Here is a 21,265-nt window from a genome sequence, read left to right on the forward strand (position 1 = left end):
CTTTTTGAGAAAACACTGGGTGCACAGATAAGTCTGTATATAATGTCCATGTGAGGGAGGCTTAGAAATAATGGACTTGAAATGTCATGTGAGGGAGGCTTAGAAATACTGGACTTGAAATGTCCATGTGAGGGAGGCTTAGAAATACTGGACTTGAAATGTCCATGTGAGGGAGGCTTAGAAATACTGGACTTGAAATGTCCATGTGAGGGAGGCTTAGAAATACTGGACTTGAAATGTCATGTGAGGGAGGCTTAGAAATACTGGACTTGAAATGTCCATGTGAGGGAGGCTTAGAAATACTGGACTTGAAATGTCCATGTGAGGGAGGCTTAGAAATACTGGACTTGAAATGTCCATGTGAGGGAGGCTTAGAAATACTGGACTTGAAATGTCCATGTGAGGGAGGCTTAGAAATACTGGACTTGAAATGTCCATGTGACGGAGGCTTGGAAATACTGGACTTGAAATGTCATGTGAGGGAGGCTTAGAAATACTGGACTTGAAATGCCCATGTGAGGGAGGCTTAGAAATACTGGACTTGAAATGTCATGTGAGGGAGGCTTAGAAATACTGGACTTGAAATGTCCATGTGAGGGAGGCTTAGAAATACTGGACTTGAAATGTCCATGTGAGGGAGGCTTAGAAATACTGGACTTGAAATGTCCATGTGAGGGAGGCTTAGAAATAATGGACTTGAAATGTCATGTGAGGGAGGCTTAGAAATAATGGACTTGAAATGTCATGTGAGGGAGGCTTAGAAATACTGGACTTGAAATGTCCATGTGAGGGAGGCTTAGAAATACTGGACTTGAAATGTCCATGTGAGGGAGGCTTAGAAATACTGGACTTGAAATGTCCATGTGAGGGAGGCTTAGAAATACTGGACTTGAAATGTCATGTGAGGGAGGCTTAGAAATAATGGACTTGAAATGTCATGTGAGGGAGGCTTAGAAATACTGGACTTGAAATGTCCATGTGAGGGAGGCTTAGAAATACTGGACTTGAAATGTCCATGTGAGGGAGGCTTAGAAATACTGGACTTGAAATGTCCATGTGACGGAGGCTTGGAAATACTGGACTTGAAATGTCATGTGAGGGAGGCTTAGAAATACTGGACTTGAAATGTCCATGTGAGGGAGGCTTAGAAATACTGGACTTGAAATGTCCATGTGAGGGAGGCTTAGAAATACTGGACTTGAAATGTCCATGTGAGGGAGGCTTAGAAATACTGGACTTGAAATGTCCATGTGAGGGAGGCTTAGAAATACTGGACTTGAAATGTCATGTGAGGGAGGCTTAGAAATACTGGACTTGAAATGTCCATGTGAGGGAGGCTTAGAAATACTGGACTTGAAATGTCCATGTGAGGGAGGCTTAGAAATACTGGACTTGAAATGCCCATGTGAGGGAGGCTTAGAAATACTGGACTTGAAATGTCATGTGAGGGAGGCTTAGAAATACTGGACTTGAAATGTCCATGTGAGGGAGGCTTAGAAATACTGGACTTGAAATGTCCATGTGAGGGAGGCTTAGAAATACTGGACTTGAGATGTCCATGTGAGGGAGGCTTAGAAATACTGGACTTGAGATGTCCATGTGAGGGAGGCTTAGAAATACCGGACTTGAAATGTCCATGTGAGGGAGGCTTAGAAATACTGGACTTGAAATGTCATGAAGACACCGAGAGGCTGGTTTTCCTGAGCTGCTACCTTCAAGAAGAACGTTTTGATTGTATCACTCCAGTCTTCATAATTCTTCAATTTTTTGAGTTAAGAAAAAATAGGAGGTTTTACTTTTGGAAGTACCCTCTTAATAGACAACCATACACATTTGGAAACTCGAATTTACACTTCAACTTCCAAAAAATTATTATTTCTACTACAAAATATCTTTGCTTTGGAATAATAATAAACTTGTTTTGATATTTTTTATTCACATGTCGGATTCAAAGAACAACAGGTATTCTCGCTATGGGCGTAAACAAAAAGGGATATGTGGCTGAGGTCAAAAATGCCTTGACCAGCAATGGAATGAAGTATACGGAGCTTAACAGCAAAGATCTCCACAATCTTTATGACATGTCCATGTATCCGGATTCTTCAGTCATTATGGATCCAGAAGGAGGAATCCTGAAATCCGATACAGCCTTACAGACTTACCAGGTAAATCAATATCACCTTGTAACCGTATAAAAAATAAGTTTGATTTACGGCATATCAACCTTACTTTTTTTTGTATCACTTATTATTTTGCTTCTTTTGTCTGGTTTATTTTACGGCATATCAACCTTTATTTAATACCAAAAAATCAGGACCTGTGGAAATTCCACAGGGACTGATTCATATGTAATATATTGATGTTGACATTCTGTAGATGTTCAGTATAAATGGGGACACTCTGATATAGTAGCTATTTTGTTAAAACTTCAAAAGTATTCATCCCAGCTAAGCAGGGACGCCCGGTGAAGCCAGGTCATAAAATACGCTTAAATATGATATTTTAATTCTTGCAGATTTCATAGATATTATGATAGAGTTAATGTTCTATCGATTTTTATATATTACAAAGTTGCGCTTTCAAAAATATATCTATATGACTATATACTATCAGGTAAATCAATATCACCTTGTAACTGTATGAATAAGTTTACTTTACGGCATATCAACCTTTTATGCAGCCATTTAATACCAAAAATATGACTATATACTACCAGGTAAATCAATATCACCTTGTAACTGTATAAATAAGTTTGCTTTACGGCATATCAACCTTTTATGCAACCATTTAATACCAAAAATATGACTATATACTACCAGGTAAATCAATATCACCTTGTAACTGTATAAATAAGTTTGCTTTACGGCATATCAACCTTTTATGCAGTCATTTAATACCAAAAATATGACTATATACTACCAGGTAAATCAATATCACCTTGTAACTGTATAAATAAGTTTGCTTTACGGCATATCAACCTTTTATGCAGTCATTTAATACCAAAAATATGACTATATACTACCAGGTAAATCAATATCACCTTGTAACTGCATAAATAAGTTTGCTTTACGGCATATCAACCTTTTATGCAGTCATTTAATACCAAAAATATGACTATATCCTACCAGGTAAATCAATATCACCTTGTAACTGCATAAATAAGTTTGCTTTACGGCATATCAACCTTTTATGCAGTCATTTAATACCAAAAATATGACTATATCCTACCAGGTAAATCAATATCACCTTGTAACTGCATAAATAAGTTTGCTTTACGGCATATCAACCTTTTATGCAGTCATTTAATACCAAAAATATGACTATATACTACCAGGTAAATCAATATCACCTTGTAACTGCATAAATAAGTTTGCTTTATGGCGGCATATCAACCTTACTTTTTTTGAAAAGCATCACTTATTATTTTGCTTCTGTTGTCGGGTTTACTTTACTGCAAAGCAGGCCAGAGGATTAGTTCGTCAAAATGTCGTAAAACAACAATGACTAATGATGATGATGATGATGGTGATGCTGCTGCTGCTGCTGCTGATGATGACGATGATTATACTGATGATGATTATGATAATAATGATGATGATGACGACGACAATGTTTTTTTTACTCACGTTCAACCCAAACAAGACACATCGCCACTTGGACGTAATGGACTACTATTTGGGAGCATGCTTAGGGGAGATGAGCAAGATGTTCGTTTACATTACATTTAAACCTCTGCATGTCAATTCAGTCAGGGAAGCAAGTAGCAGGAAAAGGAATTCCAAAGTCTAGCTACTCAAGGGAAGAAACTACTAAAGTAGAAGGCTTTCTGGCATCTAGCGACCTTTACAGTGAACGGGTGTGATTTTGTTACTAAGCGGTTTTGTCAGGCGTATTAAAGTCGAAGGGAGAACAAGTGTGATGAGTTCATCAGAGCACAATCCATTAAAATATTTTTTAAACAGGCACAAAGATGTAACATTGCGGGGAAGGGACAGGAGTTTATTTTGCTTAGTTTTTTTGACAAGTTTTACGGCATATCAACCCCTTTTCTGTGTGTGAGTTAATGTTGAAAAGCATTGTTTGTTATTCTGCTTTGTTTTCTGGACTAGTTATTGTCAAAAAATAATATCTTTATATAAAATATATAATATCTTTATATAAAATATATAATATATTTATATAAAAAACATTTCTTTTCTTAATTTATTTATATTTTCAATTCACACAATCAGTTTATAAAAAAATTATCAACAAATTTTATTTTTTTATTAATTAATTAATTAATTAATTTTTTCCATTCCCAGAATCAGTTTATAAAAAATTCATCAACAAATTTTATTTTTTTATTTATTAATTTATTTTTTCCATCCAAAGAATCAGTTTATAAAAAAATTATCAACAAATTTTATTGTTTTATTTTTTTATTAATTCTTTCCGTCCAAAGAATCAGTTTATAAAAAATTCATCAACAAATTTTATTTTTTTATTTTTTTATTTATTAATTTATTTTTTCCATCCAAAGAATCAGTTTATAAAAAAATTATCAACAAATTTTATTTTTTTATTTTTTAATTAATTAATTAATTTTTTCCATTCCCAGAATCAGTTTATAAAAAATTCATCAACAAATTTTATTGTTTCCATCCAAAGAATCAGTTTATAAAAGATTCATCAACAAATTTTATTTTATTTATTAATTTATTTTTTCTATTCACAGAATCAGTTTATAAAAAAAGATTATCAACAAATTTTATTTTTCTATTTATAAATTATTGAGTGAGTTAGCATATGACCTTTACCTTTTGTTTTCGACAGAGCAGAATCTGAATAACACTTACCAAGCCATTGCTTTGCTTGAATGGTATTTTTCTCATCAGAAATCAATACTTTATCAACAAATTTTATTTTTCTATTCATTAATTCATTAATTTATGTTTTCTATTCACAGAATCAGTTTATAAAAAATTTATCAACAAATTTTATTTTTCTATTTATTAATTTATTTTTTCTATTCACAGAATCAGTTTATAAAACATGGCGGAGTTATTCTGGATAAGACGGAACTTTTTTCACTTGAACCAGGCGAGATAATCACGCTGCATACAAACAGAGGAGCTTACGTGGCACGGAGCGTCATCTTATGCCTTGGACCTTGGGCTGGACGTTTCCTCAACAAATTGGGTGTCCAGTTCCCTTTGAAAGTAAGACAAAAACAAAAGAGACCAAACATACATTCCCCTCATTATTTTATATAATGATACGTTAAGGAATATTCATATTCGTACGTTGTCATTATCATTGTCATCATCGTCATCATCATGGTCAACATCATCATCATCATCATAATTGTCATCATCATTGTCATCATCATATCATCAGTTCACCACCATCATCAGCATTATCATCATCATCATCATTTTCATCTTCATCATCTTCATCATTGTCATCATCATTATCATCACGTCGTCGTCGTCATCATCATCATCATCATCATCATCCTCACCATCATCATAACCATACTCATCATCATCATCATCATCATCACCGTCATCATCTTCATCATCTTATTATCATCGTCGTAAGTTGCCTTCGTTTACCAATTGTCTGGTGTCCATGAAGGAATTGTCTTGGTTCCCTTGAGAAAGAGGGCCGCTGACTACCAGTATGCAAATCACTATCCAGCTCCCATTTCCCACCTCTCGGGAGCTGGTCCCCTTTTCCCTTCCCCCTCCCCCTGTCTCTCCACATTAAAAAACGGCCTTGTGCCTAATTTGCTCAGTGGAGAAGCAAATAAATACAAAATTCACTGCGGAACTTTTTATTTTCTTTCAGGCCGTCCGGATTAGTGTTGGTTATTTTAAAGCAAAGATTCCTGACCAATACGAAGTAGGCAAATTCCTTCCTTTCATCTATGACACGGATTCAGCCCACTTTTATGGGATCCCTTCATACGAATACCCTGGCTTAGTGAAGGTTTGTAAATTTGTAACGTTTTATATATTTTTGTAACGCTTTGTAAATTTTTGCAACGTTTTCTATATTTTTGTAATTTTGTAACATTTTATATATTTTTGCAACGTTTTCTATATTTTTGTAATTTTGTAACATTTTTTATTTTTTTGCAACATTTTATATTTTATTGTAATTTTTCAACATTTTATATATTTTTGTAACGTTTTATATATTTTTGTAACGTTTGTAAAACCCCCACCCAATATTTTTGATAATGAGGAGACTTTGTTTCAAAAAACTATATGTTAAAATTATTGTCCAAGACCCATTGTCTATCTCAATAAAAACATCGTTTCCGAAACGATCGTACAATTTATTGATTTTGTTTGTTCTTCCTTATGAAACAGATTTTTAATTTTAATTACAAATTATCAATCATCAGCACTGTTTGCTTTTCTTCTTTTCAATTGTATTAATGAATTTACTAATACATTAAAATATACTCTGCTCTTCAGACTTGTTCTAATCCCCTTAATATATACCCCGCAACTCGAGTCAGAGATGTCTCGTGTTGTGGGGTTCAAAATCGTTCGACTGGTGTTAATCGTGACACCCTGCACTTTAGATTTCCAAAAGGATGAAACACTAGTGTCTGTAGGTATTTAATTATTATAGTAAATATATATATATATATATATATATATATATATATATATATATATATATATATATATAGGTTGATAATTTTAAGAAAATCATACACAAGGAAATGAAAAAAACTAGGCCTAAATGTAGACGTATTAGCTAACATAAAAATAACAAACTTCCTGGACGTCACGTTAAATTTAGATAAAAACACATATGAACCCTATTTAAAAGATAACGCTAATCCAATATACGTAAACCCTAAGTCCAATCACCCACCATCAATTATAAAACAGATTCCTAACTCGATCGTAAGTAGACTCAGCAATAACTCAAGCGATGAAAATGTATTTAACAGGTCAACTAATATTTATGAAACAGCCCTAAGAAATAGTGGATGCAAAAATATTGATAGCAAATATAAGCAACAAAGCACCAATAACTATAATAAAATTAAAAATAGAAGAAAAAGAAATATAATCTGGTATACGGCACCATACAATCAAATGTTAAAAACAAAACTTGGCAAGAAATTTGTAGATCTTATCGAAAAGCACTTCCCTGCAACCAACCCCTTACACAAAATTTTCAATAAAAATACCCTAAAATTATCCTACAGCTGCTGCGAAAATTTAGAGACGATAATTAAACCACATAATAACAAAATATTAAATAAAAGCTATGAAAATAACAAAACAAGAATAAAAAAGTGGACACCATGACAAAAATAGAACTAACACAAAAAACACATATGTAACTAGCAGAAATAATAATAATAATAATAATAATAATAATAATAATAATAATAATAATAATAATAATAATGATAATAATAAACCAACTCCGGACAACAACAACCATACTAGAAATAAAAATAAAAATACTAATAACGAACAAGATAAATGCAACTGCAGATACTGCACACTTTGCCCACTTCAAAATAAATGTCTAACCAAAAGCATAGTTTACCAGGCAACAACATTTGCGAAAGAAAACCCAAATAACAAGAAATATTACATAGGTATGACTTCCTTAGATTTCAAAACTCGATATTATGACCACAAAAGTACATTTAATAATAAAAAATATTGTATGAAAACAACGCTAACTAAAAACTCAATAGAAGGTCCGTATATAAAACGCGAGACCACAAAATTCTCGCATAAGCCTGAAGAATCCTAGAGTGGATGAAACGCGGAATATTCAGTGTAGTTTAATCGCCATGTATATTTTATAACTTACTATATATATATATATATATATATATATATATATATATATATATATATATATATATATATATATATATGCCCACCAATTATATATGAAAAACTATGATATCTATTAACCCAAAAACTAACTCTAAGTCCGGGTGGCAATATGAAAAAAATGAAAGTTACATTTAATATGTGCACCATATCAAATCGATTTATGACCCTTTGTTCATCGTAATAGACTTTTATCTATTCTTTTTCTTCTAAACTCAACAGGTAGCGCTACACGATGGACCTGTTATTGATCCCGACAGACGAGACCAAGTTGAAAATGATTGGGCCATCAAAACATGCAGTGAATTTGTGAAAGATGTCTTTCCTGGATTAGAACCAGACCCTTGTATTGTTGAGCATTGTATATATACGGTGAGTGAGTGCGATTATTTAACCATGTTTAGTATAAGTAAATTAATGGAAGGTGAGTGAATAGTTATTATCATACCATATTTCTTCAAATTGAAACATAATAATCAAAGTACACTTACGCAGATAGATATGAGAAGTCTTTATTAAAGTCTGTGCCTATTTCCATTCTATGGAGGCACGGCGCGAACGCAGACCCCACAATTTTATTATACCATCCCTATTTAAGTTAAAACATACTTATCAAAGTATTCTTATGTACATCTATATCAAAAACACTTGTAAACGGTTTTTTTGAATTTTTGAATTTTTTATTTCCATACTTTATGGACCAGGCACGAACACAGACCCAACAATTTTAATGAACCCCCGTTCTGCAAGATCAAACATAACCATTCCTGTGTCTATCATTATATATAATCAGTTTTTTTTTAACCATGTTTAGTATAAGTAAATTAATGGAAGGTGAGTGGATAGTTAAGGCCACCATACAGGGTTTTATCTTTTCTAGAGGGCGACGATGCCGTTAAGTTCAAGTTAGAAATGATTGATTTTACTGATTTAGATGACAATAAGAATATAGGAGTGTGAAAAATTTGTTGATCATCATTCAATCCCGAGCAACGTTGGGTCACCCTATATATATATATATATATATATATATATATATATATATATATATATAATTTTCCTCACTATGTATCTTTGATTTTTTCCAATAAGTTCCTCCTTTTACCATCTCCAACAGAAAACCCCGGACGAGTATTTTGTATTAGACACGCACCTAGTAGGGTCTCCTTAATTTTAATTAGTGTATGCAGTAGTGCTCTGGAGGCTTCCTGAGTTTTTATTTCTTTCACTCATTACTTAAAAAAAATGTTTTCTCAAGACAATAAAAGACAATAAAATTGCAAAATCACTTTTTATTTTGAAAATTGTTTCATCTTACCCTTCAAGGACCAACCGGAAGACTAGTACACACACACACACACACACATACACACACACGCACACATACACACACATACCCTTCAAGGACCAACGGGAAGACTAGTACACACACACATACACACACACGCAGGCACACATACACACACACGCACACATACACATACACACACATACACATACACCCACACACATACACACACATACACATACACATACACACACATACACACACGCAAACATACATACACACACACGCATACACACATACACACACATACACACATACACATACACACACATACACACATACACATACACACACATACACACATACACATACACACATACACACACACACACATACACATACACACATACACACATACACGTACACATACACACACACACACACACACATATATATATATATATATATATATATATATATATATATATATATATAATTCGTGTGTATCTCTTGACTATGTATCTTTGATTTTTTTCCAACAACTCCCTCTTTTCACTATCTCCAACAGAAAACTCCCGATGAGCATTTTGTATTAGACAAACACCCTCTTCATCCAAATTTGATCATAGGAGCTGGATTTTCAGGTAATTATTATCATTACATGTTTCTATTAAAAAAAAAAAATTAACCTACTTTTGAAAATGTGCTCCTGCTATTACTGGTAAGCTAATGAATGTTATATCTAAGTCCATTGTTTTTAGCGATCACGTGTTCATACATATATATTTTTTTATTTACACACAAAGCTGCACCCGGCCACGCGTTGCTGTGGCTCAGTTTGTTAAAATGGAACACATTCCCCATAAAAAATTGCATTTTTTATTGTTTATTTATTTTATTATTTTTGCAATTTTTTTTATCAATAAAAGTTGTTTTTTCCCCAAGAAAAGGTGAATTATTTACCATAAATTGTTAGGTGAAAGTTTGTTTTTTTTTCAGAAAAACTTGCACTTTTTTTTAAAAAGAAAGTTGGCAGTAAACATTTCTTTTTGAAAACAGAATTTTTATCATGAAAAGAAAAAAAAAATGCTTTATATGAACACCGTAAATAGTTAGGTGAAAGTAGAGAAAAGTTTAATTTTTTTTTCAAAGAATGTACAATTTTTTTTTGTCAATAGATGTTAAGAAAATAAACAGAAAAAATGCTCCCATCAATAATTAACTATGAAAAAAAAATAAATAAAAGGTTGATTTAGTGTTTCAACATTTGAACAACGCTCGGCTGAATCCAGTGATTGCCGGTCGAACCCTAAACAAATTGGAATCCAAGGGAGGGGGTTAAATTCTGCATGAGTACCATTCTTTTTAATTTTGTCTTTTGTTCAATTTTTTGTGTGGGCTTTTAGCGATTGCAAACTAACAAATTTAACAAAAATGTAAAAAATTCAACAATTGAATAATTTTGCTCAGCTTCTAATACAAATCCTAGTAAATCAATCCCTCTTATAGGGAAGGATGGAACCAAATTATTGTCAGTATGTTAGGGAGAGGTTATATATATATATATATATATATATATATATATATATATATATATATATATATATATACATTTACAATATTTTAAGCAGATTTTTATGGGTTGCTCGTTAACTTACGATAAAACTTACGAAGTATGCACTTGTTTACGATTGTTGTAAAAATGGAATGGAAATTTAAATTTCGCTCCGTTTTAATCTTTTTTTTAATTGTGCTTCTCCTAAAAACAAATATAGTCAAAAGAATAACATTCAACAATTGTACTTTATATATAAAACACGAAATATTATATATATATATATATATATATATATATATATATATATATATATTAACGAAAGAGAAATGATTCCATTTTTAAACGAAAAATGTCAGTTTGGTATATAAAAGTTCCGTTTAGTAATGTCACGTGATGGCACGCGGCGTGAAATAATTGTCCCCAAATAAAAAAAATGCCCCATCCGTACAAGGAAAAACACCTATTTATTATAGCAAAATTCAGTCTGATGTTATAATTAAAAAGAGATATGTAAAAACACACATGGGTACAGTAAACATATTATACTAAAATGTCGAAGCAGTCATTCCAGTGGTTATTTAGACTATTAATTACGAACGAACCAAGAGTTAAATTTATATATATATATATATATATATATATATATATATATATATATATATATATATATATATATATATGAAACTGTCATCTTCTGTAGTGTGTTATCGAGTGACACAACTTCTTTCTTAAGGAAAAAAGGTTAGGGGTAATTAACATATATATATATATATATATATATATATATATATATATATATATATATATATATTCCAGTGGTTATTTAGACTATTAATTACGAACGAACCAAGAGTTAAATTTATATATATATATATATATATATATATATATATATATATATATATATATATATATATAGATAGATAGATAGATAGATATGAAACTGTCATCTTAAACGAAAAATTTCAGTTTGGTATATAAAAGTTCCGTTTAGTAATGCCACGTGATGGCACGTTTTTTTTAAGGAATAATCCTATGAGTAAAATTTGACTATTTTTCAACTATGGTAACACACGTTCATCCAGGTACAAGGCTACACACCTAACGTGAATGTGTGGTTTTTATGTCCTTTTGTTCATCCGTAGTTCAACACAAGGAGAAAGATTACTTCTGGTTTTTCGAAAAATGCTTCCATGATCGCACGTTTTTCAAATAGTTGTTTAAAAAATTATTTTATTTAAAAAAAATTGGAATTTAAAATATAAATATGGAAAAATTTTTAACAATAAAGAATGGAACTACACATTGAGTTTTTTTTTTTTTTTTTTAGATAAGTGATTTTTTGGAATTTATATCGATTTTTTATAGTTGAAGGAAGAAAAATTTCGTTGATTTTCTTCAAATCTTTTTTAAAGAAAGCCGATTAAAAAAATTGCATAATTTGCTATTAAACCTGTTATTTTTTTTAAAAGTTGCTCTTTGCTCCTTTAATTGACAAAAAAAAATAGGGTTTGAATTACATTTTTTAAGCAGTTATAAGCTTGTAAAAATAGGAGGTCGAATTATTCAATTTTTTTTTCACGCATTCTAAAATCGGTTTCTGACATTACTATCACTGCATGTATGTAGACATATTGTTGTTATTTTTATATAATGATACGATGATGTAAAAACATGGACGATACATTCGAAGAAAGTCGGAAGGCACATCTGCCGAAGGGTTTGTATCAATGACGCAAAAACAAATAAAGTGTTTCAATATCAATTGCAAATTCCAACATAGAGCAAAGGGGAGATAACTCTAACTTTTATGAAATTAAATTTAAACTTTAGAGTTACTCCCCTTGCATTGCAGACCTTATTTGTTTTTGGTATTATTATTATTATTATTATTATTATTATTATTATTATTATTATTATTTATTTATTTATTTATTTACTTTTTTCTTTTTTAACGGAACTGATTTTTTTTTTTTTATAAAATTATACACATATTTGTTGGATCTTCCGGGTTTGTATTACTGTACACATAGATTCAAAAAAGTGGTAAAAAAACAACTATATAACAAATAAATGTTACCAAAGGCAAGATAAGTTACTTTTCTACCTAACTGGAAAAAAGGGTTTTTAGTGGTTTTACTCACTTTAAAATGTGTAATCGGTTCGAAAATCATACAATGTTTATCGATATATTTGAAAAAGGAGAATGGCAGTGTGTGCTTGCTGTTGAATACGGTAAGTTTGGGAAAATGAGTTCAAACTAAATAATTACACAAAATGCTGTTAGAAATTCACCGAATATATGTCCGACTGAATGACTTTAATCGTCGTAGTAGTAGGAATAATTGCGGTCATCTAGTTTAAATAGAAACGGAAAATTACCTCCCTTTTGAACTAACCTGTGTCTTACGATCGTTTCCATCAAGTTGTATTTTTTATTTTCTTTAATAAATAATTTTCTACCTTATCGATTTTCGTAATTTTTTTATATCATCATCTTAAAAAATACGAGGAATACGTAGATACGATTCTTTTCATATGAAATTCAGTAATACGATTTCCGAAACTTCGCCCCAATAGTGTAGAAGCGCCAAACTGTCATATGAAAGAATAAAAAAAAGATGAACGAATTTCTAAATAAAATAGGGTTATCTCCCTCAGTCCATGGCGTATTTTAGAAGAGCGGCAAGAAATTCAGAGATCACATCGTCCGAAGCCTAGTTGTTGGTGAAAATGACTTTTTTTTTGTTTTATCAAATTCAGACTGATTGTTTTTTTTTTTTTTTTTGTTTTTTTTTGCCAGGCTAATATTTATGTATTTATTTACGTTGTATTTTTAGTATTTATAGATTTTTAATGAGAGTTTTCTTTCTTAGAACTATTTTCGCTAGAGTTATCTCCCTTGGCTACATGTTTCTATTATTACGAATTTTAATCTACATATGTCTATTAGTTAATCTCTACCTTGTGTCTAGTTTTTACCATTCGCTGGTAACACACACACACACACACACACACACACATCTATGATTGATGATTACAATTTACTGTGGTTTGGTTCATTAAAAAAAAATTACTGACATTCATTTGAGAGTAAAGTCAGACACAACGTCGGTTTTGCAAAAATGATACTCTGAATGGGACAAAAGAAAATGCCTCGGTTGAGAAGGATTTCCCCTCTGACGGAAAACAGAAGATATTACTGCACTTTGATACTGGCCCAAAAAACTCCCACTTTTCTCTCTTTCTTTTCCTCTTTTTTCGTTCTCTCTTTTTATCTTTTTTTATGAATCAATTTTCACCCCAAACAAAGCACAGTGCCACTTTGAAGTAGAGGGCCACTATCCGAGGCATAAGTTGTAAGGGAATTATGAAGAGAGATGAGTAGCAAGATGTTTGTTCACATTACACTTGAACTTCTGCATATCAGTACAGTTGGGAAAGCAGAATCCGGAAGGAAGTTCCAAAGTCTTGCAGTTCTGGGGAAGAAACTATTGGAGTAAAAGGCTTTCTTACACCTAGGGATCTCTACTGTAAAGGGGTGGGACTTAGTTGTTTGTCAGGTTTGTCGGGGGTAGTCATGTCGAGGAGGTACAAGTGCTTGCAGTTCGTCAGAGCATTCACCATTAAAGTATTTGTAGAACAGGCAGAGGGATGAAACGTTTCGTCGATTGGACAGAGGCTGAAGCCTAGATGAAAGTTCAGGACCTATCAGGTTGGCGACTCTCTTTTGAACCCTGTCCAGGAGTGAGAGAAAACCAGCAGATGCACCAGCCCAAATGTGACAACAGTACTCCATACATGGGCGAATGGTGGCCTTATAGAGGTACAGGATAATTTCAGGCGTAAGTATTTTTCCAGCACGGTAGAGAGAGCCCACCTTTTTTGCAACAGCCTTGGCAATGCTCTCAATGTATCTATTCCAGCTCATGTTCCCTGTAAACGTTAGGCTTAGGAGTTTATGAAAGTACTTTCAGGTAATGTGTTCTTGGCCATTTCTATTGGTGGTAGAGAAGGTTTCTTGTAACTATTGAAGGAAACAAGTTTAGTCTTGGCAGCATTGAATGTGACCATCCATTTTTGTTCCCATTCCACTAGAGATTGGAAGTCATTCTCTAGTGTTTCTGTTATTTCCTGAGATGTGTGTTCATTTGTTTTCCCTTTGTGCCTGTTATAGAGAGTGGTGTCATAAGCAAATATACCCATCTCCGAAACAATTTAATCAGGGAGGTCATTTATGAATATCAGGAATAATAAAGGTTCAAGGATAGACCCCTGAGGTACTTCCGCATTTATATCATATTGTTTAGATGTACGACTGCATTTAAATTTAGGCACAGATATAGAGTGGGGGAAATCGTTTATCGTGGTTGTAGGTAGTCGAGTGTTTCTTTTTCTTGTGAAAGTTTGACAAGAGGGAATTATAGAGTGAAGAAAAATGTGATTTGAATTCGACCGACTGTTGAAGGTTCTCCTAAACTGATTTTCTCGACCAGGTCTTAGAAGAATTTCAAAGTTAACACTGGCGTACTACATTCACGTTTTTAAAGTTTGGAAAGAAGTTCTCTAATGGTGCCTTTCTCGATATTTTTATTCTCTCTTGCAGGTCATGGTTTTAAGCTTGCGCCCATTGTTGGAAAGATCCTTGGAAATTTAGCGATGGGGAAAGCGTCCACATACGACCTTTCACAATTCAGAATCGACCGGTTTCAGCGGAAAGCCTCTCTTTGAGAACAACGAAGGAAAACACAGAAAGGGTGCTAAAGATGCTGGAAATCCCGGGGATGCGTGTCGCCTGGAAACATGAAATAAATATTAAAAAAACAAACAAAAAAAAAAACAAAAAACAAGTGATTGAATAATTTGCATATGAGGAACCACATCGATTAATATTAATAAAGAAGCGACAGTATATTCCATACATCATTTTTATTCCCGCATCTTTTCTCAAATTAAAACATTCGTCTTAAAAAAATCAATATTTGATTCTGAGTAGCCATTTTATTGTATTATCGTTCGTTGTTTTTTTGAAAGAAAATGTAATTCGAATTCATTTCTTTTCATTGCATGTTTTGTTGGTTTTAATTACATTTGTGCGTGAGTGTTGCAACCAAAATGTCGTTTATATTTTCCATACATACCAACTCTATTGAGTGTATGTTTTTTTGTTTTTGTTTTGTTTTACTTATGAAAGAGAGGATACTATTATATAAAACAAAGTTTTGTCTCGGCACGTGTGTGTGTGTGTGTGTGTGAGAAAGAGAGAGAGAGACAGAGAGAGAGAGAGAGAGAGAAAGAGAGAGAGAGAGAAAGAGTTCCCTCTGAATTTCAAAACGACAGGGTCAGCGTCAGGTGGCAGAGACAGAGACTTTGAAAAAGCACATGTTATGTGGCACAGCTTTGCTAAGCACATATGTGTACGAAAAGACTTTTGAAAGATAATGAAATGCGTTGGACAAAACCACGAATAATGCATTTCATTTGCGTTAGTGTTGGGACGATTAATAATATGTGCCACTTTTCTGATGCCAAAACGATTCTTTTAATTATGTTTTTATTTGATATCTTCCGCTGCTGGTAATACTGATAAAATAATCAATATTTATTGATTTTAAACTATAGTTTATTCCCATATCATGTTTTTTCATTACGTTTAAGAAAATATCTGCACATTTAACATGCTAGTCTTTAGAGATTTATAAATAATCGGAATCAGTAATTGCACTGGAATCGGGAAAATATAGGAATTATCCTATCACTAATTTGCACTTAAAAAATTGCTGGGTCGGATTTTTATTTATTTCATTTTATTTTATTTTTTTTGTTCGTTTGCGATGGTACCAAACAACGTGTGGGTCTGCGATGTTTGAAATGTAACGAGCTGTAATCGATTTACAGAGCACGTGCGCCGTACACACACACACACACACACACACACACACACACACACACATATATATATAAACTTAATTAAGACTGATTTCTTTGTGAATAGAATATTAATTTACATTGATTCATTATAATTCTACTTTATAAATCAACTTTCTACTTGCTGAATTTTCGTCATTTTTGGATATATTACTATTTTCGACATGAAAATTAACTACGTATAGAGGTTGGTGGTGCTTTCTTCTCATATACACCGAGACGTCGGTCTCATGACAGTCATTTCGGTCTTGTTATAACTTAAGTCTCAACACTAATTTTGTTCTGAAGTAAATAAACGCTTTAAAATAAGTAAAAACAAAAATTTCGTAGATTCTTGAAGGAAGACAACTCTGACTGTTTGGAATTATCTCCCTTCCTTGTTTAGGACCACTGAAGAAGTATACTGGCCCTGATGAGTTTTAGTCTAGCAACACTTAAGAACTGTGATACAACGGAACGGTCTGTCTGTGGGCAGTGTCAGAAATTTCGTGAAAATAGTGAATAATTCCACCCCATCTTTCCAAGCTTATAAGATTAATAATTTATAAATTAATTATTTACTTTTTAATAGACATTTCAAAATGAGAGGCGTGAATTATTCGACCCCCTGTCTTTCCAAGCTTATAACGCCTCGAAAAATGTAATTCAAGCCCTAATTTTTCTTTCAATTAAAGGAGCAAGGACCAAGGTTTCATTAAAAAAAAAAACAAAAAAAAAACAATGTGTTTTTTTTTTTTTTAAAAAAAGGTTTTAAACTTCGGACTTTACAGGTAAATTTCTAAAAAAAGGGATTTTTTGTTTTAAATTTGAATATGTTATTTATTGACCTTTTCTCTTCAATTTGTGATATATAAAACTATTAAACATAAATTAATTATTTACTTTTTAAGAGAAACTTGAAAATGTGTGACACTTACACAAATGGGGGGGGGGCGTGAATATAAAAAAAAACGTTTGTCTAAAATATTATATTCGGTTCATTGTGAAAATTTTCTAAGTCCAAACAAGAGGGGATGTAGGTATAGATAGGTGACAATCTTATAGACCAAGGCATCTCAGCGTGTATTCAAGTGAAAAATTTCTAAGTCCAAACAACAGGGGCTGTAGGTATATATAAGTGACAATCTTATAGACCAAGGCATCTCAGCGTGTATTCAAGTGAAAAATTTCTAAGTCCAAACAAGAGGGGATGTAGGTATAGATAGGTGACAATCTTATAGACCAAGGCATCTCAGCGTGTATTTAATTGAAAAATTTCTAAGTCCATACAAGAGGGGATGTAGGTATAGATAGGTGACAATCTTATAGACCAAGGCATCTCAGCGTGTATTCAAGTGAAATATTTCTAAGTCCAAACAACAGGGGCTGTAGGTATATATAAGTGACAATCTTATAGACCAAGGCATCTCAGCGTGTATTCAAGTGAAAAATTTCTAAGTCCAAACAAGAGGGGATGTAGGTATAGATAGGTGACAATCTTATAGACCAAGGCATCTCAGCGTGTATTCAAGTGAAAAATTTCTTAGTCCAAACAAGAGGGGATGTAGGTATAGATAGGTGACAATCTTATAGACCAAGGCATCTCAGCGTGTATTCAAGTGAAAAATTTCTAAGTCCAAACAACAGGGGCTGTAGGTATATATAAGTGACAATCTTATAGACCAAGGCATCTCAGCGTGTATTCAAGTGAAAAATTTCTAAGTCCAAACAACAGGGGATGTAGGTATAGATAGGTGACAATCTTATAGACCAAGGCATCTCAGCGTGTATTTAATTGAAAAATTTCTAAGTCCAAACAAGAGGGGATGTAGGTATAGATAGGTGACAATCTTATAGACCAAGGCATCTCAGCGTGTATTTAATTGAAAAATTTCTAAGTCCAAACAACAGGGGATGTAGGTATAGATAGGTGACAATCTTATAGACCAAGGCATCTCAGCGTGTATTCAAGTGAAAAATTTCTAAGTCCAAACAAGAGGGGATGTAGGTATAGATAGGTGACAATCTTATAGACCAAGGCATCTCAGCGTGTATTCAAGTGAAAAATTTCTAAGTCCAAACAACAGGGGATGTAGGTATATATAAGTGACAATCTTATAGACCAAGGCATCTCAGCGTGTATTCAAGTGAAGAATTTCTAAGTCCAAACAAGAGGGGATGTAGGTATAGATAGGTGACAATCTTATAGACCAAGGCATCTCAGCGTGTATTCAATTGAAAAATTTCTAAGTCCAAACAAGAGGGGATGTAGGTATAGATAGGTGACAATCTTATAGACCAAGGCATCTCAGCGTGTATTCAAGTGAAAAATTTCTAAGTCCAAACAAGAGGGGATGTAGGTATAGATAGGTGACAATCTTATAGACCAAGGCATCTCAGCGTGTATTCAATTGAAAAATTTCTAAGTCCAAACAAGAATGGATGTAGGTATAGATAGGTGACAATCTTATAGACCAAGGCATCTCAGCGTGCATTCAAGTGAAAAATTTCTAAGTCCAAACAAGAGGGGATGTAGGTATAGATAGGTGACAATCTTATAGACCAAGGCATCTCAGCGTGTATTCAATTTAAAAATTTCTAAGTCCAAACAAGAGGGGATGTAGGTATTGATAGAGTGCAATCTTATAGACCAAGGCATCTCAGCGTGTATTCAAGTGAAGAATTTCTAAGTCCAAACAAGAGGGGTTGTAGGTATAGATAGGTGACAATCTTATAGACCAAGGCATCTCAGCGTGTATTCAAGTGAAAAATTTCTAAGTCCAAACAAGAGGGGATGTAGGTATAGATAGGTGACAATCTTGTAGACCAAGGCATCTCAGCGTGTATTCAAGTGAAAAATTTCTAAGTCCAAACAAGAGGGGATGTAGGTATAGATAGGTTGCAATCTTGTAGACCAAGGCATCTCAGCGTGTATTCAAGTGAAAAATTTCTAAGTCCAAACAAGAGGGGATGTAGGTATAGATAGGTGACAATCTTATAGACCAAGGCATCTCAGTGTGTATTCAATTGAAAAATTTCTAAGTCCAAACAAGAGGGGATGTAGGTATAGATAGGTGACAATCTTGTAGACCAAGGCATCTCAGCGTGTATTCAAGTGAAAAATTTCGAAGTCCAAACAAGAGGGGATGTAGGTATAGATAGGTGACAATCTTATAGACCAAAGCATCTCAGAGTGTATTCAATTGAAAAATTTCTAAGTCCAAACAACAGGGGATGTAGGTATAGATAGGTGACAATCTTGTAGACCAAAGCATCTCAGCGTGTATTCAATTGAAAAAATTCTAAGTCCAAACAAGAGGGGATGTAGGTATAGATAGGTGACAATCTTATAGACCAAAGCATCTCAGAGTGTATTCAATTGAAAAATTTCTAAGTCCAAACAAGAGGGGATGTAGGTATTGATAGAGTGCAATCTTATAGACCAAGGCATCTCAGCGTGTATTCAATTGAAAAATTTCTAAGTCCAAACAAGAGGGGATGTAGGTATAGATAGGTGACAATCTTGTAGACCAAAGCATCTCAGAGTGTATTCAATTGAAAAAATTCTAAGTCCAAACAAGAGGGGATGTAGGTATAGATAGGTGACAATCTTATAGACCAAAGCATCTCAGAGTGTATTCAATTGAAAAATTTCTAAGTCCAAAAAAGAGGGGATGTAGGTATAGATAGGTGACAATCTTATAGACCAAGGCATCTCAGCGTGTATTCAAGTGAAAAATTTCTAAGTCCAAACAAGAGGGGATGTAGGTATAGATAGGTTGCAATCTTGTAGACCAAGGCATCTCAGCGTGTATTCAAGTGAAAAATTTCTAAGTCCAAACAAGAGGGGATGTAGGTATAGATAGGTGACAATCTTATAGACCAAGGCATCTCAGTGTGTATTCAATTGAAAAATTTCTAAGTCCAAACAAGAGGGGATGTAGGTATAGATAGGTGACAATCTTGTAGACCAAGGCATCTCAGAGTGTATTCAATTGAAAAATTTCTAAGTCCAAACAACAGGGGATGTAGGTATAGATAGGTGACAATCTTGTAGACCAAAGCATCTCAGAGTGTATTCAATTGAAAAAATTCTAAGTCCAAACAAAAGGGGATGTAGGTATAGATAGGTGACAATCTTATAGACCAAAGCATCTCAGAGTGTATTCAATTGAAAAATTTCTAAGTCCAAACAAGAGGGGATGTAGGTATAGATAGGTGACAATCTTGTAGACCAAAGCATCTCAGAGTGTATTCAATTGAATAAATTCTAAGTCCAAACAAGAGGGGATGTAGGTATAGATAGGTGACAATCTTATAGACCAAGGCATCTCAGCGTGTATTCAATTGAAAAATTTCTAAGTCCAAACAAGAGGGGATGTAGGTATAGATAGGTGACAATCTTATAGACCAAAGCATCTCAGAGTGTATTCAATTGAAAAAATTCTAAGTCCAAAAAAGAGGGGATGTAGGTATAGATAGGTGACAATCTTATAGACCAAGGCATCTCAGCGTGTATTCAATTGAAAAATTTCTAAGTCCAAACAAGAGGGGATGTAGGTATAGATAGGTGACAATCTTATAGACCAAGGCATCTCAGCGTGTATTCAATTGAAAAATTTCTAAGTCCAAACAAGAGGGGATGTA

General features: G+C 33.2%; 1 protein-coding gene across 1 annotated transcript; it reads left to right on the forward strand.

The window, feature by feature from the left end:
- Positions 1 to 1,953: 1,953 nt before the first annotated feature.
- LOC145270184 (peroxisomal sarcosine oxidase-like) lies at positions 1,954 to 15,442 on the forward strand. The gene is made up of 5 exons (XM_080125812.1): positions 1,954 to 2,165; positions 5,019 to 5,201; positions 5,833 to 5,973; positions 8,088 to 8,289; positions 15,318 to 15,442. Exons 1-5 carry the CDS (start codon positions 1,974 to 1,976, stop codon positions 15,440 to 15,442), a joined length of 843 nt encoding a protein of 280 aa, XP_079981938.1. The 5' UTR covers positions 1,954 to 1,973.
- The last annotated feature ends 5,823 nt before the right edge of the window (positions 15,443 to 21,265 follow it).

This window comes from Euprymna scolopes, chromosome 46, assembly GCF_053919585.1.
Source record: "Euprymna scolopes isolate OS-2025 chromosome 46, ASM5391958v1, whole genome shotgun sequence".
In the NCBI taxonomy this organism is placed as follows: domain Eukaryota; kingdom Metazoa; phylum Mollusca; class Cephalopoda; order Sepiida; family Sepiolidae; genus Euprymna; species Euprymna scolopes.